Here is a 24,594-nt window from a genome sequence, read left to right as displayed (position 1 = left end):
ACTGACCAGTTCATACATAACACTTTCTCCATTCAGCTGAAACAACTATCGCCATCTGACAGTGTTTGATTTAGTGTTATATGTAACAGGGTTGGTTATGTTTCCACTTGCCTCTAAAGAAATGTGTATTTAATGTTCAAGCATTCTTATTGGTTAGTTCAACTCTTATGACAATAAGGTGTGTTGTGATCGCCCCGCTTGCAGATAGGGGGAGAACGTGAACGTCAGGTCTTCACAGTATGAAAATGTGATGCAAGGGGTAGGTCACGTTTTGACTACTATTTACTATTTTACAATGTGTACACGTTTGCTGTACGTTACTGATTTATACATGTGTGGGTATATGATACCTGTTAGGGATTGAGGGGCTTTCTGGGATGTGCTTTGGCATATGATTGCTGTAAATAAGTGTGTTAGCTAGCATACACCGATGTAATGGTCACATAAGCCACTGCTAACACAGTTGTCTTCATGCTACAGATTTTGCCATCAATACCGTTAAGCCCTACACAACTAACCTGCTGTTTCCCATTTAACAACCTGTATTTACACATGTGTTGTATTTTGTTCGCCCAGTATGAAAATGATGCAAGGGATTTTGCCATCGACAGCCATCTTCTATTAAGCCCTGCACAACTAACGTGCTGTTTCCCATTTAACAACAGCAGAAATAAATGATGCTCAACTGGGACCACTGGCCGAAGTGATTTATTTTGAGAAAACACAACGCATGGAGAGTACATATACATCTGTTACACTGGTGCCGTGACCCGGATCACTGGTTGCTGCTGAAAGAGGAGGTGGAAAGGAGGGTGAGTGTAGCCGATGTGAAATGGCTAGCTAGTTAGCGGTGGTGCGCGCTAGTGGCGTTTCAATCGGTGACTTCACTTGCTCTGAGACCTTGACATAGTGGTTCCCCTTGCTCTGCAAGGGCTGCGGCTTTTGTGGAGCGATGGGTAACGATGCTTCGAGGGTGATTAACGTGTGCTGAGCATCCCTGCGTCGCACCCAGTCAGGGCGAGGGGACGGACGTAAAGTCTATACTGTTACATATACACTATGTGGACACCTGCTCGTTGAACATCTGACTCCAAAATCATGGGTATTAATATGGAGTTGGTCCCCTCTTTGCTGCTAATAACAGCCTTCACTCTTCTGCGAAGGCTTTCCACTAGATGTTGGAACATCCAGCCAAAGCTCTGCAATGCGCATGGTGATCTGCTGACCAGGGCGATGCAAAATGCTTTCTATTTGTGAGCTTAAAGTACTGCAAGTCCGGCCTCTCATCTAGTTTTTTAGGAGCATATACGTCTGCTAAATGACTTAAATGTAAATGATTGAAATATGAACTGAGGTCCACACTCCAGTCTAGTTGGTGGTGGTAATGCACCTTAAAGTTGGTTGCCAACCGTTCAAAGAAGAAGCTTGGAAGAGAGATTACTAGAAAGAAAAAAAGTGGTTTACCCTTTTATCTGTGGCTTAATTGTCGGAGTAGAGGATCTTGTACATTTCAGGTAAAATAACAACCCAATGTTGATATCCCAGGACAAATTAGCTAGCAACAGCAAGCTAAATTGCTATAAACGTTTAATGCTTTTCGACCTGTCCCCAAATTAATATAGTTGGTTCGGAGTTCGTTATGCGCATGCGATGGTGGCTTTTTGTGCTCGGCGTACCTGCTTCACTGGGGTGCTGTTTCGCCTAGAAGTTTCCACTTCACAATAACAGCACTTACAGTTGACCGGAGCAGCTCTAGCGGGGCAGACATTTGATGAACTGACTTGTTAGAAAGGAGATTACATGCCTGTGTGTTTGATTTTATACACAATGTCAGCGACGGGTGTGGCTGAAATAGCATAATCCACTCGTATGAAGGGGTGTCCACATACACAATATATACAAATGTATGTTCAACACCAATCATCAAAATGTATAACCCCCACCTTACAACAGGCTACGTTACAGTTGTTTAATCGTTGATATATTACTGAACTCAGTGTTTGTTTGAGTATTTATACACTAATAATTTGGGACTGAAGTAGATTTTGCCAGGGAACCAGTAGCCAGTAGGAACGTTCTATGCACAGCAGTGTTTCCACACGAACAGTAAGATAATGAGTACACCACGGTCACATTGACCTGTCTACCGAACACAAATATAAATGTAAAAAACAGACATGTATTCAAAGTTTGGACGTCTCATCTTAGGGTTTTGCACCCGCTGTTCAACAAGTGTGGTGAATGGCACTCCTACTTCAACTCGGACTACAGTCAGCTGGACTTCAGTATGTAAACGTCACACGCAGTTTCTGGAGCGTCGCTCTCAAATGGGTTTCGCGCATGTGAGGTATGGTACAATTACATTTTAGTTTGCAGATGTGGTATGAGGGTCTTAGCGATTGCACGTGGACTCAGTTTCTCTAACTAACTCCATGCTAACGGGAAATGGTTTCGTTCCAGGTTGTCTTTTTGCAGTCGTACTGAGCATCTCAGAAGGGCGCTGCGTGGGTTTTTATCACTAGACAAGAATGCAATGCAAACGGGGAGGGGCTTACGTGAATAGAAACTAGTTTTCGTTACCAAACGTTTTGCCACTGTGCACTAATTATTACACCCCAGGGTTGTATTCATAATTGCAAGCATTAGAAAAACGGATTATTCCAAATACTCTCCAGTGTTATGTAGACTGTTTTAGCTTCTGTTTGTGCCATGCCCTACCGACACGTCATGTAGATGTGGTGATCGCGTCACGTGTCAGTTTGCGTGTAACATGCTGACCAGACCTGACAATTTATGTACCAAACCGGCTGCGCGCGTGCGCTATCGTGCATAACTGTATTTTGTCCCCCAACACCAAGCGATCACGACATGCAGGTTAAAATATCAAAACAAACTCTGAACCAATGACATTAATTTGGGGACAGGTCGAAAAGCATTAAACATGTATGGCTACCTAAAGGTTGCAAGTTCAAATCCCCGAGCTGACAAGGTACAAAATCTGTCGTTCAGCCCCTGAACAGGCAGTTAACCCACTGTTCCTAGGCCGTCATTGAAAATAAGAATTTGTTCTTAACTGACTTGCCTAGTTAAATAAAGGTAAAAAAAAAATGGTGATTGGCATCTACACTTTCATAGTATTACCACAACAACCGGCAAAACAGTTTGTCTTTCAATCACCCACGTGGATATAACCAATGAGATGGCACGTAGGTACCTGCTTCTAGAAACCAATGAGGAGATGGGAGAGGCAGGACTCGCAGCGTGATCTGCGTCAGAAATAGGGATGACTTCTATTTTAGCCCTTGGCAACCCAGATGCTCGTTGGTGTGCAATAATAGAATAATATGGATTTCTACATTTATTTTGCGACTCTCGAGCACGCCAAAAACATCTACATGTGTTTCACGCGTTAGTTTAAGGGTCTGTTTAGTTTATTATTAAAGATCAACCCATGAACGGCTTACAAACGTCTACATGATTTTGCAAAAAATATTTTTTGTTGCCATAGTAATCTAATCAATTTAATTAGTCGATTTTTGATAAAATAGGGCTCAATGCAAAACTTATTAGGCTAGTTGATATCACAGACAGCCACTATTACTGTGTAGATATGCCTATTTCTCACATCAATACAGACACATGGGCTTCTTTGTTGGAGGTAGCCCTATTCAGAAACAAGAGGTTATCAGACACAATCACTGTCACCATGAAATCCTTAGGCTATCCATTTCTGTGGCGATGTCTTATGGTTAAAAGCAGGGTTCAAATTGAAGGTGTGTGAGGATATAGGCCAAACCCTTGTCATAGAGAGGCAAAAAGCATATGCTACTACTTGTTTTCTTAGCCATAGGAAATGGTCCTATGGTCCAGATTATATAAAGCAATCTAGGCTATAACAATGAATAACTCCACAATTATTTCTGCATAGTCTACTAGCCTATACGTCTTGCTCAGCCTCAACATCACAGGAAAATGATGGTTAATTAAATGCTCTGCAATTTAGAGATAAAAACATTTTATTATCCAGGAGAATTCCATTGAATCAGGCTATTCATTTCAATGCAGTTGCGTTCTTACACACATATCGTTAGACTAAACTGAACCGAAAACACCCCAGTCTGTCCTGATCACAGATCATGATGAAGCCTGAACATTTCAGCTGTTTGTCATCGATTTAGCCCACAAGCACCTACAGATTTGACACACATAAAGACCTTTATTTAATCTGGATTTGACAAACAAAAACCTGATTAGGATCCTGACTTTCCATGTCATATTTGTTATCAATTAGGCTAAATGTATTCCTATTAATTTGCATATGCTAACCATTGCGATGAATGTTATGCTTAATCTTATGATTTTTATGAATAAACAGGCATCAGGGTAAAAAAAATATCATTTCAATGCCCCTCCCCACACATTAATGTTGCTTACCTTACAGATCAAAGTCAGCCAATTTCCACTCCGTTCGTATGCAAATACAGTTGATTCATACACTGGCTTGTCTGGCTGGCATGTTTTAATTTTAACAGGCCTACACTTACACTTATCTACACTGAAGTAATATTAGTCCTCTGATTTAGCTCATTAGTGCACCCTTGTGGTTGAATATATCTATTGTATGTCTTATAATACAACAATGTTGAACTAACAAATACCATCAAGGGATATGTTACCATTTACAATAATGAACATCTTACGAAACAGCTGTGAAAACCAATCTGGCAATATTTTACATTTAAATACACAAACTTTGATACTTTTGTTGGTACATGTGTGTCGATTTACTTTCAGATTTGTTGTACACTCACATGGCAATCATAGACTGAAATACTGAATTCTGGTGTGTGGAATAGAGGAGGTGGGTAATTGTGTGGCTGGGAGGTTCTGCCGGTCACTTGTTTTCACCAGGTAGTCAGTCTTGGAAGAGGGAAACTGCAAAGTACAGGTGCTGCTGCCCAGCAGTGCTAGTGTTTTTAGCTAATCTGTGCATCTCACATTATGGGCCCAGTATGATAGTTGTCTTGCTCTTTCTTAGCAAATAATGACAACATGACAATAACAGGAGCTGATGTAATGAAAAGTCGGAGGGTGGTTGGTAATGGAGGAAATCTGGTGGATCCATGTCTGGGTATCAGGCAGAACCCCCTAGGTCATGGAGAACAGGAGCAGAGTTAACAGAAAAGGGAAGGAGAGACTTACAAAAGCAAACACACAGGTTAAAGGATGATCAGGTATGTAAAAATACAGTTATTGAATGATTTAAATGTTTGATTAGACATGCAATAATGTTAATGGCAGACAGAAAAGAAAGGATACATGTCAATTTATTTTTCTGTCAGTGGGGTTGATAAGGGAGGCAAGGGATGGTCCCTGGAAAGAGATGAGAGATGAGTTGTGAGAGAAACTCCAGGGTGGTGTCATACACCTTAACAGCACCTACCTGGGTGTAGTTGAGGGACTTGGTGGACTGTATATTCTTTAGGGTTAGGTTTTTACTTAGCACTGCGTGTTCTCTCCCAGGTGCTTGTAAGGGCACAGATGACAGACCAGTAGGATTCCAGTTGAGGTTGTTTAATGACGCTGATTTACAGAGCAGTGACGGCACAGCACAGTGTATGGCTTGACAGGTGTGTTAACTAAGAGTGTGTGGTTCTGAAAAGTGGGAAATGAAATACAATAGTAAATGTCAGGTGTAGGCTTAATACAACCTCCAATTACATAAGCTCTAAATAATGGCTACAATTGGTTCTGCTGCACAGGGCAATACAACATGGCTGTGACTTTACTAATGAATGATCAGAGGAGTGCAATTACTGAGCAGCACTATCATCCTCACACAACTGCATGAATGTATAATGTATCCCCAAGGCTCATTGCTAACAAAATACCCACATAATCAGTATACATCCATATAACCACAGGGCATATAAGACTGAAATGCTAATGTTAAATGTCTGAAATGAGATGACAAACAACAGGGTTAGCAAGCTTACAGTTGCTTGCTCGCGGTAAACGTGCTCATTGGCATAACAAAGGAGTGCGTCGACAACACATGAATTGTAAGAAATATGAACTCACATTTCTGAAGGACGCACACTGGCCTTTGCTAAAACAAAGAATGCTAACTATGTAGGTAATCACAAGAGATGGCTGGAACTTATCACGGCTTGTGTACTTTCTCTAGTTACTTCCTTCACCTTAGAGATCGCCCAGCATGCTCTGCTCCACATCACTGGTGGGCGGAGCTACAGCTCTCCTATGATGAAGTAATATTTACTCTCAATAGTCTTTCCTACACTGAAAGTGGCGGTTATTTAATGTGACCCAGTGGTTAGCTTTGAAATGGACTATTTGGAGAAACCCCTGGGCCAGTGTTGGTACTGCTGACAGCATGGCGATGCCACCCACAGGTTTTTAAATTCACCTTAATGGAGTAGACCCCAGCTAGGAGCACCAAGCTTTCCCAGGTCTCGTCTTTCGTCCTTTTTCCAAGCCAAGTCAATCGCCCGGATGTCGAAGCATTTGGTCCCTTTTGATTCTTCTCTGGTGGCTCCTTTTTCTCATGCGACCTATCCCATGTTCAGTCTCACCTTGATTATAATAGAAATACATTCAATTATATTTCGTATTATTACAAATGTATCTCTTGGAAGGCCAGAAAATAAATGAACGGCAGACGATGTTTACCTGGTCAAAAACCTTAGGTCAGATTGCTCAGATGAGAAAGCTATGGAAAAATTGATACTGTGAGATTTCAAAACGTTTAAAACCATGGCTAGAGAGAGCGTGTCATCGAATACAGCAAAGAGCTGCTGTTTTTATGAGTGAGTTCATGTCTAAGTTCTTACTCAGCACTGTCAACACTTTGTACTCAACACTTCTTATAAGCCATGAAATGCGTGTTTTTCCTATTTCCGCTCAGTGCTACAACAAGCAGTGCAGCAGTAATGAATGAGTAGGAAAGTTTATCTATAGGCTTGCGTTTGTTATTAGCGGCTTGGGTCTTTTTTAATATCGAGGAATATTTCACTTTCTCTGTTCATAGGAGTAACAGCATGAATTTGTGCATGAGGCAGAAATGTGGTGCAACTCGAGTTTCGTCATCAGCTGGAAGACGGTGTCCCTTTTTGGTCAGTGTCAGTGGAGGAAAGGGAAAGGGAGAGTGACCATCAGATGCAGGCACCATCAGCCCAGTAAAATAAATAGCAAATAATTTAAATGTATGCTCACTCAGCTGTGCCTCACAAGTAATACAACAATGGTGTGATCATATAGCCCACCTGGAAATATATATATATTTTTAAATGTCCCGAACAACAATGCATTGGCAGGTATATTCAAGCAACCTCAGTATGCAGTGATAATGTATTGGGCCTATAGGTTACTGCACAAACCTCATTGCTACAGTACTGTTGAATAGGCTTACAGTTTCGTACTTCAGGATCGGTGGGTCCCCTGCGGGACGTTAAGCTAACGTAGGCTTATGTGATTAGCATGAGGTTGTAAGTAACAATAACATTTCCCAGGACATAGACATATCTGATATTGTCAGAAAGCTTAAATTCTTGTTAATTTAACTGCACTGCCCAATTTATAGTAGCTATTACAATAAAAGAATACCATGCTATTGTTTTGGAGAGTGCACAGTTTTGAACATAACAGTTATTAATACACAAATTAGGCACATTTGGGCAGTCTTGATTCAAAATTTGGAACATTGGATCAGTCTAAAACTTTGCACACACACTGTTGCCATCTAGTGGCCAATATCTAAATTGCACCTAGGCTGGAATAATACATTATGGCCTTTATCTTGCATTTCAAAGATGATAGGGAAAAAACAAACATTTTTTGTATTTTTTTTGTACCTTGTATTATCTGTTACCAGATCTAATGGGTTATTCTCCTACATTCCTTTCACATTTCCACAAACTTCAAAGTGTTTCCTTTCAAATGGTACCAAGAATATGCATATCCTTGCTTCAGCACCTGAGCTACAGGCAGTTAGATTTGGGTTTGTCATTTTAGGTGAAAAATTGAAAAAAAAGGGTCCAATCCTAAAGGAGGATTTATTAAGTCATGTTAATAAAGAACCAGAGAGGTAAGATCTCAGCATACATTTTGACTCAAAGTGATTTTGACTCAAAGGTTGATGACTACTGCTATAGTAGTATTACAATGTAAATAATATTGCTTACGTGTGTATATTTTAATTTACAATTTAATTCAACCATTAAATAATACTAGCACATCAAATTACGTTATTGTACACTAGCCTACTTCGCTATCGACACAGTAAATAATATTGCCTATGTGCTTTCGACAATACGTTATCAACAAAATGTATTTTCAAAAACCAAATTTGCAAATTTACACAGTAGACCTAAATATTTCCTAACGATAATCACAACTTAAATATAGCCTACTTACTCCTCAATTGGATCATGGACATCTTGATAATTCTTTTCATTGTCTAAAAGGAAAATATCTGGGGCAGACACTTGAAAATTGCTTCTGCCACTTGTAAAATAGACATTCATTTTTTATGTTGCTGTCTAGCTCTCAAATACCATGCCAGACTCTCACTCTATGAACATTCACTGCTAACACTAAAATTAAACATTTTACATGTATAGTTGGTAGGGACATCCCAAGGATCCAGATTATGCAAGGACCATCTGGGAAAACTGCTTTATTCGACTGAAGGGATATCCCAAGGATCCCAAATAGCATCTTTTGAACTCCTCTATTCTTCTGAAAGCCATGGACACAAACTCTTATTGGTTGTCTGATGTAGGCTACTGGGAACTGGTAACAACACAGTCTGATTGGCTAACAACATTTACATCTGTATACAGCGAGATACCATGCCATGAGGTGTTGAAGGAAAGACAGATTACCTATAGATTGGACATAATCTTTTCTAGGCCATTAGCGATAACAGGAAATACACAAACTGTAGGCTACACTATAGCTCAAGGTGGTTGCGTCGGAATGTCTGCTTGCACAGAAAAAGAGTATGTTTCTAACATTTATGTTTGAGATTTAATTAATATAAATATAAACTATGCACATTATGACTTTCATTAACACGCGACGCAGATGTTAGTAAGGCGTTCAATGTCAGTCAGACGTTCAATGCTAGGCAACAGCCACATGGCTGTACAGTTGCCTAGGCTTATCACCCCCCATAGGTTTCCATAAAAAGTAGGAGAAAATGCTTATCATCTGTTGTAGGCTAAGTGATGCCTGTAATTTTTGATTTGTAAGGTGGTGTCATGTTTACTATTGAAGCTGCTTCACTCAACTCTTCCTCACTCTCCACCGCTACAGAGTTTAGCTAGTCTTAGTTAGCTGTAATTTTTTAAAATTATAATCGCATTAGCCTATTTAGCTAGCTCAAACCAACTGATCTGCCACGATGGATATCAGAAATGGCTGTTTGTCAAAGTACCCAAACAAAGCCAAAAGAAGAGGGAGAGTAATGAGCAGCAGCGTCAACCACTGAGGCCACCGCCAAGCCTAGCGGCAATGATGGTATTGAGCTCCACGTGCAGAGCTTACCCACCCTTCCACAAGCGCCACAAGGATAACGGCTCCACAGCCCCGCCACCTCCGACTGTTCCTGATGGTCTTGGAACAGAGTAGAAAGCCCAGATTAGCTTAGAATCCTGCCCAAGCTGCAGGTTTTCAATCCAAAAACTTTAATTTAATAGCAACTGGTTCATAGGAAGAGAGTGGCTGGAATACTCTTACTGCAGATGTGTCATTTTGTTTCCCATGTCGAGAGTTCTGTGTTGGGGCCAATGCTAACGCAGACAAGGCCTTCACCCAAGCTGGGTATTCTAACTAGAAGCATGCTATTGATGGTACCAAAGGATCTGACGCTGCTCGCCCAAATATTTATATATTCTTAATTCCATTCCTTTACTTTTAGATGTGTATTGTTAGATATTACTGCACTGTTGGAGCTATAAAAAAAACACAAGCATTTTGCTACACCCGCAATAAACATCTGCTAAACATGTGACAAATACAATTTGATTTGCTAGGCACGCATTAACCTGTTGCGACGAGCCATCCCGGATCCGGGATCGTGAATACAGCCTCAAGCTCATTACCATAACGCAACGTTAACTATTCATGAAAATCGCAAATGAAATGAAATCAATATGCTAGCTCTCAAGCTTAGATTTTTGTTAACAACACTGTCATCTCAGATTTTCAAAATATGCTTCTCAACCATAGCAAAACAAGCATTTGTGTAACAGTATTGATAGCTAGCGTAGCATTTAGCGTTAGCATTCAGCAGGCAACATTTTCACAAAAACCAGAAAAGCATTCAAATAAAATAATTTACCTTTGAAGAACTTCGGATGTTTTCAATGAGGAGACTCTCAGTTAGATAGCAAATGTTCAGTTTTTCCTGAAAGATTATTTGTTTAAGGACAAATCGCTCCGTTTTCTGCGTCACGTTTAGCTACGGAAAAAACCTGTATCAAGGATTGTGTAAATCTATCCGCAAGCTCATTAGCATAACGCAACGTTAACTATTCATGAAATGAAATAAATCTATTTGCTCTCAAGCTTAGCCTTTTGTTAACAACACTGTCATCTCAGATTTTCAAAAATTTGCTTCTCAACCATAGCAAAACAAGCATTTGTGTAAACAGTATTGATAGCCTAGCATAGGATTATGCCTGACATTCAGCATGCAACATTTTCGCAAAAACCAGAAAAACATTCAAATAAAATCATTTACCTTTGAAGAACTTCAGATGTTTTCAATGAGGAGACTCTCAGTTAGATAGCAAATGTTCAGTTTTTACAAAAAGATTATTTGTGTTGACAAATCGCTCCGTTTTCTTCATGTTTGGGTAAGAAAAAAAACGAAAATTAAGTCATTAAAACACAAACTTTTTTCCAAATTAACTCCATAATATCGACAGAAACATGGCAAACCGATGTTTAGAATCAATCCTCAAGGTGTTTTTCACATATCTATCGATGATAAATCCATCGTGGCAGTTGACTTTCTCTTCTGAAGAAATGGAACGCGCATGGACCTAAAGATTACGCAATAATTTAGACACAGGACACCGGGCAGACACCAGGTAAATGTAGTCTCTTATGGTCAATCTTCCAATGATATGCCTACAAATACGTCACAATGCTGCAGACACCCTGGAGAAACGACACAAAGGGCAAGGTTCATTCCTGGCGCATTCACAGCCATATAAGGCAAACATTGGACATTCCAGACATTGGAACACAGCACCTTCAGAATCTGGGGCATTTCCTGTATGAAACTTCATCTTGGTTTCGCCTGTAGCATTAGTTCTGGGGCACTCACAGATAATATCTTTGCAGTTTTTGGAAACGTCAGTTTTTTTCTTTCCAAAGCTGTCAATTACATGCATAGTCGAGCATCTTTTCGTGACAAAATGTCTTGTTTAAAACGGGAACGTTTTTTTTATCCAAAAATTAAAAGAGAGCCCCCTATCTCGAAGAAATTAAGCAAAGAGCATTTGAAATACACTGTGAAAAGAAACAATTTTGAAGTGCTATGGGAACATTGGTGTCAACACTTTTTAGTGACAGGCAGCTGGCAAGAAATCACACAATTTTGGCGATTGTGGACATCATTGACTTCCTTAATTCAAACCAGTAACCACTGAGGGGGACATTGGACATAAAAGTCGAGTAAGAAGGTAGCAGTGGACTTTGTCTATGATGGAATATACTCTCCGAATGACGAGGAACGTGGCAAGGTGTTTAGCACCATAACCCACAACGCCACATACATGTCACACAATATTCAAAATGAAATCACAGGGCTCATGAGGGGGGGCTACATCCACTTTGACAGATGTGTTCAGTCAGCACAGAAGAAGCATGCTACACCCTAGGAAAGTTTGACTAATCCAACTTGCATTTGAGGGGAAAGATTTCGGGTAGAATAGAATGATCGATTACTCATCGATTACTGAAGTTCCACAGAGCATCAGAGATGGCGGAAACTCTTCTGAAAAGGTAAACAATCTAGCTAGTTGGTTTTAATCCAAATCTTGGTTGTATAGCCAGTGGTGTCATTTCAGCAAATGGGTTTTCAGAGGTCTTTCTGTAGTGTGTAGGGCGCTGTCCATGGTGCTGATAGAGCACAGTGGTGATTTCACACCAACCTGTCACTTCTTTCAGCATTTAAGTTGCATTATTTTGGTAAGACATTCACATGGGCTGTTTGTAATGGGTGAATTACCCTATCTATCTTGTAGCCTATATTTATGACCAAAATAGCTTTGTTTAAGTGTGTAGGGCACTGTCCAGATTTTGCACCAACCTGTCACTTCAAAAGCACTCAATTAATGGTCTCGGAGTCTCAGCATTTTAACTTGATGTTTAATGTAGTATAGCATGTTATAAGAAGAATTCAATATAATTCCAATGCATGATGAACACTCCAAAATTGTGTGCCCTCACTGCCCCTGTAGTCAATTCATCCTGCTGTTGGGTCTGGTGTGTGCACTAACGAATATGACTCTGGTGAGATCTACGTTATGTAACTGCAATAGAGACGACCTGGGACGTCCCCAATGTCTAATACATGTCAGTATTTGAGTGCTTGGTGACAACTGTTTTGCATCTGTAGGATTCGCTCTGCCTCCAAGACCACTGTGGACCCAAATGAGGTGAAGAGGTTCCAGCTTCTCGCCAACAAGTGGTGGAATGAGCAGGGAGACTTCGCAGCCCTCCACTCCATGAACGACCTCAGGGTGCCTTTCATACGGTGCGTGTGTGTATGCCTGTAGTTTATTCACCCAATTGCAGATTAAAGATGCCACAATCATCCACCGATTTAGGGCTAATTTAGACGTAGAATCCATGTGAGAGTCAGTTACAATTCTTCCCAGATCCACCTGTACCCGAATACTCGAGACCTGAGTGGGTCTGGCTCCATAATTCTAAATGAAAGTTATGGGTCTGATATTATTGACACGGGTCTATGGTATGTGTAATTTGAACTGTGTCCAGAAGAGCCCATACAGATCCGAACACAGAGAGAGATTTGTTAAATTATGATTAATGCTCTTGCTTTTCACGAGAGTGGCGTGTGTACCTTGTTGTTGGCCAATCATAAATCATCAAAGCGGCAATAAGCTACAGTCATAGAGCCTATTTTTGCCACTGTAGGATGAGAAAACACATGCACTGCAACCACAGTTAGCCTAGCTAGCTAACGTTAGCTTGCTTAACTAGCTTCTCCCAGTTTGATGCAGTTAAAACAGGTACTACTTAATCATTGCTATGGCAGCTATTAGTCTACTATAGCGAGTCGGCTTGGTTGGTTGCTGTCTCCCTCCTCTCCGTGTCACTCACAGTATTATTATTATTATTATTATCAGTACGGCCTGGCCCCTCCCCCACCTACTAGAGGGGCACCTCTCTTTCACTGGTGACTTTCGTTACGTGAGCTAAAATGTCAGAGCCAGGCAGTACAAGTTATTGACAGACCCCAGTTACATTGAGACAAGAAGCTCAGAAGTGAGAAATGCCTGAAGTAGGTGTGAGGTCCCCCCAAAAAATATATACACTATATCACAAAAGTGAGTACACCCCTCACATTTTTGTAAATATTTGAGTATATCTTTTCATGTGACAACACTGAAGAAATGACACTTTGCTACAATGTAAAGTAGTGAGTGTACAGCTTGTATACAGCTTGTATAGTGTAAATTTGCTGTCCCCTCAAAATAACTCAACACACAGCCATTAATGTCTAAACCTGCTGGCAACAAAAGTGAGGACACCCCTTTGTGAAAATGTCCAAATTGGGCCCAATTAGCCATTTCCCCTCCCCGGTGACTTGTGACTTGTTAGTGTTACAAGGTCTCAGGTGTGAATGGGGAGCAGGTGTGTTAAATTTGGTGTCATCTATCTTACACTCCCTCATACTGACTGGTCACTGGAAGTTCAACATGGCACCTCATGGCAAAGAACTCTCGTGAGGATCTGAAAAAAATAATTGTTGCTCTACATAAAGATGGCCTGGGCTATAAGAAGATTGCCAAGAGCCTGAAACTGGGCTGCAGCACGGTGGCCAAGACCATACAGCGGTTTAACTGGACAGGTTCCAGTCAGAACAGGCCTCGCCATGGTCGACCAAAGAAGTTGAGTGCACATGCTCAGCGTCATATCCAGAGGTTGTCTTTGGGAAATAGACGTATGAGTGCTGCCAGCATTGCTGCCGAGGAGGAAGGGGTGGGGTTCAGCCTGTCAGTGCTCAGACCATACGCCGTACACTGCATCAAATTGTTCTGCATGGCTGTCGTCCCAGAAGGAAGCCTCTTCTAAAGATAATGCACAAGAAAGCCCGCAAACAGTTTGCTGAAGACAAGCAGACTAAGGACATGGTTTACTGGAACCATGTGCTGTGGTCTGATGAGACCAAGATAAACTTATTTGGTTCAGATGGTGTCAAGCGTGTGTGGCGGCAACCAGGTGAGGAGTACAAAGACAAGTGTCTTGCTTACCGTCAAGCATGGTGGTGGGAGTGTCATGCTCTGGGGCTGCATGAGTGCTGCCGGCACTGGGGAGCTACAGTTCATTAAGGGAACCATGAATGCCAACATGTACTGTGACATACTGAAGCAGAGCATGATCCCCTCCCTTCGGAGACTGGGCCGCAGGGCAGTATTCCAACATGATAACGACCCCAAACACACCTCCAAGACGACCACTGCCTTGCTAAAGAAGCTGAGGGTTAAGGTGATGGACTGGCCAAGCATGTCTCCAGACCTAAACCCTATTGAGCATCTGTGGGGCATCATCAAATGGAAGGTGGAGGAGTGCAAGGTCTCTAAACATCCACCAGCTCTGTGATGTCGTCATGGAGGAGTGGAAGAGGACTCCAGTGGCAACCTGTGAAGCTCTGGTGAACTCCATGCCCAAGAGGGTTAAGGCAGTGCTGGAAAATGATGGTGGCCACACAAAATATTGACACTTTGGGCCCAATTTGGACATTTTCACTTAGGGGTGTATTCACTTTTGTTGCCAGCAGTTTAGACATTAATGGCTGTGTGTTGAGTTATGGGACAGCAAATTTACACTGTTATACAAGCTGTACACTCACTACTTTACATTGTAGCAAAGTGTAATTTCTTCAGTGTTGTCACATGAAAAGATATACTCAAATATTTACAAAAATGTGAGGGGTGTACTCACTTTTGTGATCTAGTGTGTGTGTGTGTGTGTGTGTGTGTGTGTGTGTGTGTGTGTGTGTGTGTGTGTGTGTGTATATTTATATATTTTTATATATATATATTTTTTTATATATGTATCATCCCTATACATTATTAATATATAAGGGCAGATGATATGGAAAGAGTTGATTCTGCCTCGGCAAATCTGAGGGTATTTAGATTGATAAGATTAGCTGTGAAGAATATAGCATATCAGTCATCCAGCCTGTAGTAGCAAATCCCTTTCCTTCCTGTTTGTGACCCGGCGGTGATGAGTCTGTGGTGACAGTGTGACTGAGGGATGTCAGACTCAACACTAACGTGTCTCTGCCCTCAGGTTGTTTAAACGAGGGGACAACATGCACTGATTTGGTTGATTTAGCATCAGAATCCTCCTTTTTTGGGGGGGATATTATTTGTTTATTTACTTACGCTAGTGTTGCTTGCTAGCAGAAACCAGAAGGAAGCACAGTGGTAGGCTACATGGTCCCTCATCAAAAGCATTAGAGTTGTGTGGTGAGATGGGCTGGATGGGTAGAGTTAGAGTTTCTGAAGGGCGTCCAGGCTAAAGCTCTCTCCCTACAGCCCACTCAGGCTTTCTCTTCCGCTCTCTGTGCCAAGGCTGTGGGAGATCTAGTGGCAGGGCAGTAATGAAGGGGACACATGTGACTACTCGTCCGCTCCATGTACATCTTGCCTGGGGGGACAGCAGCCAGAGTGTAGGGGATGGAGATGGGGGTCAACGGAGGGGAATGGAGATGGAGGGGATGGTGCTGTGAGATTCAAGTTGTAATTTAGCTGGGGGATTATTGGAGGGCAGCGTTTGTCCTGACGACTGTGTAGCCAAGGGGATTGTGACAGTAGGAGGTGTTGGGAAACATGGAGAGCACACACACAAACAGACTAGGGATAGGCAGGAATTTGACATTTTTTGACTGTTCGAGTTCTTGAACGGGAGTAAAAAAATCCAGACGTGCAAAGCTGATAGACATACCCAAGATGACTCAAAGCTGTAATCGCTGCAAAAAAAAAGCCTTCTACAAAGTATTGACTCAGGGCCGTGAATACTTATGTGAATTAGATATTTCGCAAATTTCCCAAAACATGTTTTCACTTTGCCATTATGTCTCAAGGCTTAAAAATCCTTTCACCTGTCTCCTCCCCTTTATCTACACTGATTTTAAGTGGATTTAACAAGGGACATCAATAAGGGATCATAGCTTTTTGTTAAACATATATACATATTTTAATTTAGGGGGTAGATCAGCTTTAATATTGTGGCTTCTATCAGTAATTCTCTGCGTCATTTCCAATCCCCCATGTATTTTTTTTTGGTGAATATACACTACCAGTCAAACGTTTGGACACACCTACTAATTCACAGGTTTTTCTTTCTTTTTTAAAAACTTTCTATGTTGTAGAAGAATAGTGAAGACATCAACTATTAAATAACACATGGAATCATGTAGTAACCAAAAGTGTTTAACAAATCAAAATATATTTTAGGCTCTTCAAAGTTGCCTTGATGACAGCTTTGCACTCTTGGCATTCTCTCAACCAGCTTCACATGGAATGCTTTTCCAACAGTCTTGAAAGAGTTCCCACATATGCTGAGTACTTGTTGGCTGCCTTTCCTTCACTCTGCGGTCCAACTCATCCCAAACCATCTCAATTTGGTTGAGGTCGAGTGATTGTGGAGGACAGGTCATCTGATGCAGCACTCCATCACTCTCCTTGGTCAAATAACCCTTACACAGCCTGGAGGTGTGTTAGGTCATTGTCCTGTTGATAAACAAATGATAGTCCCACTTAGCGCAAACCATATGGGATGGCATATCGCTACGGAGTGTGGGAGCTATGCTGGTTAAGTGTGCCTTGAATTCTAAATAAGTCATAGACCGTGTCACCAGCTTGTCGCTCCGGTACCGCTTGCTGTGCGGTAGCAGAGAGAACAGTCTGACTAGGGTGGCTGGAGTCTTTTGACAATTTTTAGGGCCGCCTTCTGACACCGATTGGAATACTGGTCCTGGATGGCAGGAATCAAATCAAAGTTTGTCACATGCGCTGAATACTTACAGTGAAATGCTTACTTACAGGCTCTAACCAATAGTGCAAAAAAGCTATTAGGTGAACATTAGGTAGGTAAAGAAATAAAACAACAGCAAAAGGACAGGCTATATACAGTAGCGAGGCTACATACAGACACCGGTTAGTCAGGCTGATTGAGGTACATGTACATATGGTTAAAGTGACATGTTATGATATGCATATATGATGAACAGAGAGTAGCAGTAGCATAAAAGAGGGTTTGGGGTGATGGGTGGGACACAATGCAGGTAGCCCGGTTAGCCAATGTGCGGGAGCACTGGTTGGTCGGCCCAACCTTTGCCCCAGTGATGTACTGGGTCATACGCACTACTGTCATTGGAATTTCATAATTCCGTTATGTGTACATTAATTAAACCACTCAGTCTATTTATAAGAATTTGTAAGATTCTTATTTGCATAAAATAGACAGAGATCAGTCTTATCAAAATGAGATCATAGTATTTATTCTCGGAGCGCACTCCCATGTAAACACGAACAACAGTTTATATACAAAATATGATGTCATAGGTTATAAAATGTCCTTCCTCCTAACGACCAGGACAAAGCAGGTTCAAAAGTTTATTCCAACCTCCTCGCTCACACACACTATTATCAAGATGAACTTCTGGAGTCTTCACCTTCATCCATCACTATTTAGAAGACAGTTCCAGATAATGGAAAACCCAGGAAAACACTCGCTGCCTTATCTAAACTGTTCAACCATAGGTTAACGATCCTTTCTGCTTACTTAAAACCCACAATCCATTTCCTCCCCAACCTAGCTGGAATGGTACTTATTATGTTTAATTACCCCCTGTTTCATGCTACACAATCCCTTTCTTATGAATTAACATTATTAATCAGATATAATAAAACAGAGTTTAATTAGTTATAGTTCTATTTAAAATGTAGATATTGTTTAGTCATTATTCATAAAATTCCCAACAACTACCCTCTGTAGTGCCGTGCGGTCGGAGGCCAAGCAGTTGCCATACCAGGCAGTGATGCAACCTGGCAGGATTCTCTTGATGGTGTAGCTGTAAAATCCTTTGAGGATCTGAGGACCCATGCCAAATCTTTTCAGTCTCCTGAGAGGGAGACTAAGTAATTGTTCTTAACTGACTTGCCTAGTTAAATAAAGGTAAAATAAAAAGGTTTTTAAAAGTTTTTTTTTTTGTGCCCTCTTCACGACTGTCTTGGTGTGCTTGGACCATTCTAGTTTGTTAATGTGGACGCCAAGGAACTTGAAGCTCAACCTGCTCCAATGCAGCCCCGTCGATGAGAATGGGGGCGTGCTCGGTCCTCCTTTTCCTGTAGTCCACAATCATCTCCTTTGTGTTGATCACGTTGATGAAGAGGTTGTTGTCCTTGTACCACACGGTCAGGTCTGACTACCTCCCTATGACATTTTGGCCAGTGCATTACATTACAATTTTATTTACATACATATTCAGACCTTTTGCTACCTGACTCGAAATTGAGCTCGGGTGCATCCTATTTCCATTGATCATCCTTGATTGGAGTAAATACAATTGATTGGACATGATTTGGAAAGGCACACACCTGTCTATATAAAGGTCCCACAGTTGACAGTGCATGTTGGAGCAAAAACCAAGCCATGAGGTCGAAGGAATTGTCAGAGACAGGATTGTGTCGAGGCACAGATCTGGGGAAGGGTACCAAAAAATGTCTGCGGCATTGAAGGTCCCCAAGAACACAGTGGCCTCCATTCTTAAATGGAAGAAGTTTGGAATCGCCAAGACTCTTCCTAGAGCTGGCCGGCTCCTTTAGAGGCCCATCCAGAGCCTGGACTTGAACCCGATAGAACATCTCTGGAGAGATCTGAAAATAGCTGTGCAGCGACACTCCCCATCCAATCTGACAGAGCTTGAGAGGATCTGCAGAGAAGAATGGGAGAAACTCTTCAAATGCAAGTGTGCCAAGCATATATCGTCATACCCAAGAAGACTCGAGGCTGTAATCTCTGCAAGGTGCTTCAACAAAGTACTGAGTGAAGGGTCTGAATACTTATGGAAATGTGATCTGTTTTTTATGAGGTGATATGTTTTTTTTTGTGGAGTAATTTTGTGTAGATTGAGAACAAACAATTTAATAAAGTTTAGAATAAAGCTGTAGGGTAACAAAAGGTGGGAAAAGTCAATGGGTCTGAATACTTTGAATGCACTGTATGGCTTTGGGGATGGGGTGGAAAGAGTGGTAGTGTGTATTCACAGTGTGACCTCTGACCTCTTTCAGGGATAATCTGTTGAACGCACATGGTGGGCGGCGCCCGGGGAAACCCCTGGCAGGGCTCAGAATACTGGACGTAGGCTGTGGAGGGGGATTGCTCACTGAGGTAAAATGTGTCTTTTTTTGTGTGTATGAATGAGATAGATATGCAGTCTGATGCTGCTGTGGACAACTGACTCCTATCCCCATACACCTGCTTGGAAATTACATTTTTTTTAAATTGCAAGCTATCAAATCAGATTTAGCTGAATGTAGCCTGTATAGTACAATTCTGCTTGTGATGCAAACCTTTTCCTTGCTCTACCAGTTGCTAATAATGTTTGAAATGTCAAATACATTCATATTTCTTCTCAGTTTCACTGGTCAGAGTTTGGTGGAAAAAGACAGTTGGTCATTTGTGTTTGTTAACTTCACATCTACAAAGGATTGCATTTGTTTCCTTGCTCTTATTTGAAGTGAACACATACCAGCCATTTTGTTTTCATTTGAGGAGACAACTTCAGGTCTGATATAGCTCTATCACACAGGCAGAAATACATAGACACACACACACACACACACACACACACACACACACACACACACACACACACACACACACACACACACACACACACACACACACACACACACACACACACACACACACACACACACACACACACACACACACACACACACACAGTCTGTTAGACTTTGGACTGTATGAGTCCGTCTCAGAGGATCGTGTAGTTAGGGGAATTCTTTTCAGAAGAGATCAGCTGTGGAAGGATGGAGATTGGCTGCGGGCGAGCAGGTGGCACTAAGGTGTAAACACGGGTGTCAACAGCATACGAAAATTGACTACCCTATCTCTGTACCCCACACATACAATTATCTGTAAGGTCCCTCAGTCGAGACGTGAATTTCAAGCACAGATTAAACCACAGAAGCCAGGGAGGATTTCCAATAACTCACAAAGAAGGGCACCTATTGGTAGATTGGTGTAAATAACATTTTAAAAAGCAGACACTTTGCACATGGTGAAGTTATTAATTACACTTTGGATGGTGTATCAATACACCCAGTCACTACAAAGATAGATGTCCTTCCTAACTCAGTTACCGGCGAGGAAGGAAACTGCTCAGGGATTTCACCATGAGGCCAATGATATTAATGGCTGTGATGGCAGAAAACTGAAGATGGATCAACAACAATCGTAGTTACTCCACAATACTAACCTCAATGACAGAGTGAAAAGAAGGAAGCCTGTACAGAATCAAAATAATCCAAAACATGCATCCTGTTTGCAATATGGCAACAACAAAAAAGAGGAGAGCGGAGTAGTAGAAGTGGCAAAGAAATTAACTTTTGTCCTGAATACAAAGAGTTATGTTTGGGGCAAACACATCACTGAGTACCACTCTTTATATTTTCAAGCATGGTGGTGGCTGCATCATGTTATGGTTATGCTTGTCTTCAGCAAAGATTAGGGGAGTTATTTAGGATTTTTTTTTTAAATTCTGGATTAGAGCTAAACACAGGCAAAATCCTAGAGGAAAATAAAATCCTGGTTGTCTGCTTTCCACCAGACACTGGGAGAAAAATGTACCTTTCAGCAGGACCAACTTAAAACACAAGGCAAAATATACACTGGAGTTGCTTACCAAGACGACAAAAAAATATCCTGAGTGGCCTAGTTAGTTTTGACTTAAATCCGCTTGAGGATCTATGGCAAGATATGAAAATCGCTGTCTAGCAATAATCAACTTGACAGAGCTTTTAATTTTTAAAAGAATGGGAAAATATTGTTCAATCCCGGTATGCAAATATCCTGAAGATTTACACAAAAACACTCAGCTGTAATCGCTGCCAAAGTTTATGCTAACATGTATTGACTCAGGGGGTTGAATACTTATTTAATCAAGATATATTAGTGTTTTACTTAAATTCTACAATTTAAAATGTTTTTATTTGGCCTTGATATAGGGATCATTAACAAAATTTGACAATGAAATATCTTTTAATCCCACTTTGTAACATAACGAAATGTGTAAAAATTCAAGGGGTGTGAATACTTTCTGAAGTCACTATGTTTTAACTCACTTTCTCCCAGCCCTTGGGTAGACTGGGGGCAGATGTACTAGGCATTGATCCGGTGGCAGACAGTATTGGGACAGCGGAGGTACATGCATGGCATGATCCAGACCTGCGTGGCAATGTGCGCTACCGTGCCATCACTCTGGAGGAGCTCTCTGAAAAGGGGGGGCAGGGAGCGGGGCAGTTTGATGCAGTGGTGGCCTCGGAGGTGGTGGAACATCTGGCTGACCTGGAAACCTTCACACTCTGCTGCAACCAGGTGCTCAAGGTGGGTCATGTGACTCGTCTCACATTCCACACACTCATGACTGTTCTCTCTGAGAGAACAGTCGCTTCATTGAGTTATCCGTGGTGTTTGGGTGTGTGTGATTTGTACTATCGACTATCTTTTGGGTTGACCTCTTTATCGGTCCGAGGGCCAGATGCCTCCAATCTCCTGGGTCAGTGTGTTGGAGGACAAATGAGTTGAAAGAGCACAAATCTTCCCAATCTCCTCTAATACCATTGCATCCAGATTCTCACTCTCTCTGGCCCAAATCTCTCAGCTGCTCTTTTAACACTGACCATCATAAATTATCATTTGTTCTGTACAATGTCATGTTTTAAAATGGCTTCATTGGTTGAGATGTAAACCAGCTCTCATCTCTCCATGTTAGTTGTGCAGTCTCTGATGTGTTATAGATGAAGCATTCAAAGCCTTTCCCCTTTACCTGATCTTTCAGTAGTTTTTTCTTCTTCTATTGAATTCTTATCTTATCAAACCTGTGTTGCTGCCTCTCAATTGACAATAATAGAGCCATCCGAAGCAACACACATCTGTTGGATCACATTCATTAGTGTACACAACAACAACAACAAAAACATTTTGCAACGGAAAAGGAAAATGAGCATTTCTTATTGGACCAGGTACCAGTCTGAGTAGTCTCTCTTGCTTTGGTGCCAAGTGAACACAGCCCTGGGTTTTAACGGTCTCCCTCCTGTGTGCAGCCAGGAGGCTCCCTCTTCATCACCACCATCAACAAGACCCAGCTGTCGTACGCCCTGGCCATCGTGGCAGCAGAGGAGGTGCTACGCATCGTGCCCAGCGGGACCCATGACTGGGACAAGTTTGTCAGCCCCATGGAGCTGGAGCGCCTGCTAGAGTCCAGTGAGTCTGCCTGCTCTTCATTCACATGCTGCTACTTCTCTGCCTCACTCTCCTCTTAGCTCTTTCTACTGTCCCTTTTGGTATTTTACTATTGTGCTGGTGCCTCTTTTTGAAGGCATACTGGTGTCTATGTTTGGCTGTCTCGTTCTTTCATTCTTACTTTCCAATAGGAGGTTGTGTGTGTGTGTGACCCTCTGTCTCTCGCTCTCTTTCTCATCCATTCTCGCTTTCTGTCTTTTCAATTGTCCCATTTTCTTATTTCTCATCTTCTTTGTCACCCATTCTTTCTCTATCCCTCTATTCCTCTCGATCTCTCCTCCGTCCCAGATGGTTTCCATGTGGAGTCTGTCCGAGGGATGCTGTATAACCCTCTGTCAGGGGCCTGGAGCTGGACAGAGAGCACCAGCATCAACTACGCCCTGCACGCGGTCAAACTCGAGGAGGAACCGAACCTTGACGAGGACGACCCCGAAGACCCCACCGTGATAGTGGCCCAAGCTAAGGCCAGACGCTGGTACAACTGACTTGACCGCGGGAGAGAGTTGTCATAAGTGGTCAGCTGCAACACAGATCCTCTGATCTCTGAAGGGAAAGGCAATGGACCTGAAAAACACAAAGCATTTGAGAAAGTTCAGTGCTTGATACAAATACATAGTGTTTTCTTTCAGCCAGGCCATGATTATTCTGTGAGTTCACAGCATAATGAGTCCCTCTGAATTGCGTGAACTGTTTAAGCTTTCAAGGCTTGTCATTACAATGTCATCTGTTATAGTAGAAGTGTTCATCATCATGATTGACATCTCAGGTCTCTGATTTACTACTGAGCAGGATGTTTTCTTCAAATACAGTCACAATGTCTGTTCATCAAAATCCATTGTATGGATAATTGTTTGTCTTGACATGCTTATTATATCCTCTATTAGGAAATGAAATGGTTTCCTTTAAGATTCTCTGATCTGACGATTATTCCTCTCTAGTGTCATTTCAACAGTGTGAAGATATAGTCCAAATCAGTGATGTGGTGTTTCAGTTGTAAATCCTGTGCTCAAATTCAGGATCTGAGGGCTTTTTATATTAGAAAAGTCTTTAGATTTTCTGTCCACATATTTCCTGCTAATCCCTGAAATATAGGAGGGGGAGATCAGGCTGCTTCGGCCTTTTCTTGCTCTCTTTCTCTCTACTCTGTAGCCATGGTGATTTTGAGATTATAATTGGCTTCTGGCTCAACTATTACATAATACTCAAACAAGCCTCCAACTAAAATCATGCTTGCAAGTTATTATTCAAAACAGACACAATCATTGGCCGAATGTTTCAAGAAGTGCAGTCACAGTAGTGTATTTGATCGTCCACAGATTGTCTGTGTGTATCTGTCACGCCCAGGACTATGTGCTGAAATGTAAAAAGGTATATGTTTTTTTTACCCTCATGACACAAATGTTGTTATTCTAGTCACATGCCACACTGGCTTCTAACAAATTGCATTTAAAATCTGCTCATTTTATGTCCAACTTGGATTATGGGTCAATGTAGGCTGTAGGACAGTCCAGGGATGGTTTTCAGTCACATACTTAAGCAGAATAAGATTGCTCTGCCATAAATTTAGCAGACCAGGATGAACATGTACAATCTGTCCAATAGACTAGTCGGTCTACCTCTGACGTGAGCGCCGCTGGAGTGCACACGCTTGCAGTATGGCTGTGCAGTAAGGATATTGGATGTATAAGCAGGAAGCTATAATAAACGGATTATTGAATACGATTTCAGAACTACAATGAATCTGTTTGA

General features: G+C 41.6%; 1 protein-coding gene across 2 annotated transcripts; it reads left to right on the top strand.

Annotated features, from left to right (window-relative positions):
• The first annotated feature begins 665 nt into the window (after nt 1–665).
• LOC123997503 (ubiquinone biosynthesis O-methyltransferase, mitochondrial-like) lies at nt 666–24,567 on the top strand. 2 transcript variants are annotated; one of them, XM_046301811.1, is made up of 6 exons: nt 666–812; nt 12,653–12,790; nt 19,587–19,686; nt 21,676–21,927; nt 22,647–22,806; nt 23,134–24,567. In XM_046301811.1, the coding sequence occupies exons 2-6, from the start codon at nt 12,762–12,764 to the stop codon at nt 23,328–23,330; spliced, it is 738 nt and encodes a 245-aa protein (XP_046157767.1). In that variant the 5' UTR covers nt 666–812; nt 12,653–12,761; the 3' UTR covers nt 23,331–24,567. The 2 variants fall into 2 exon arrangements, with proteins under 2 accessions (XP_046157767.1, XP_046157766.1); XM_046301810.1 differs by lacking the exon at nt 666–812 and adding an exon at nt 2,089–2,347.
• The last annotated feature ends 27 nt before the right edge of the window (nt 24,568–24,594 follow it).

The sequence above is a fragment of the Oncorhynchus gorbuscha genome, linkage group LG15 (assembly GCF_021184085.1).
Source record: "Oncorhynchus gorbuscha isolate QuinsamMale2020 ecotype Even-year linkage group LG15, OgorEven_v1.0, whole genome shotgun sequence".
NCBI lineage: Eukaryota > Metazoa > Chordata > Actinopteri > Salmoniformes > Salmonidae > Oncorhynchus > Oncorhynchus gorbuscha.
The sequence above is the reverse complement of the archived record's forward strand: the minus strand, read 5'-3'. Positions and strand labels throughout refer to the sequence as shown.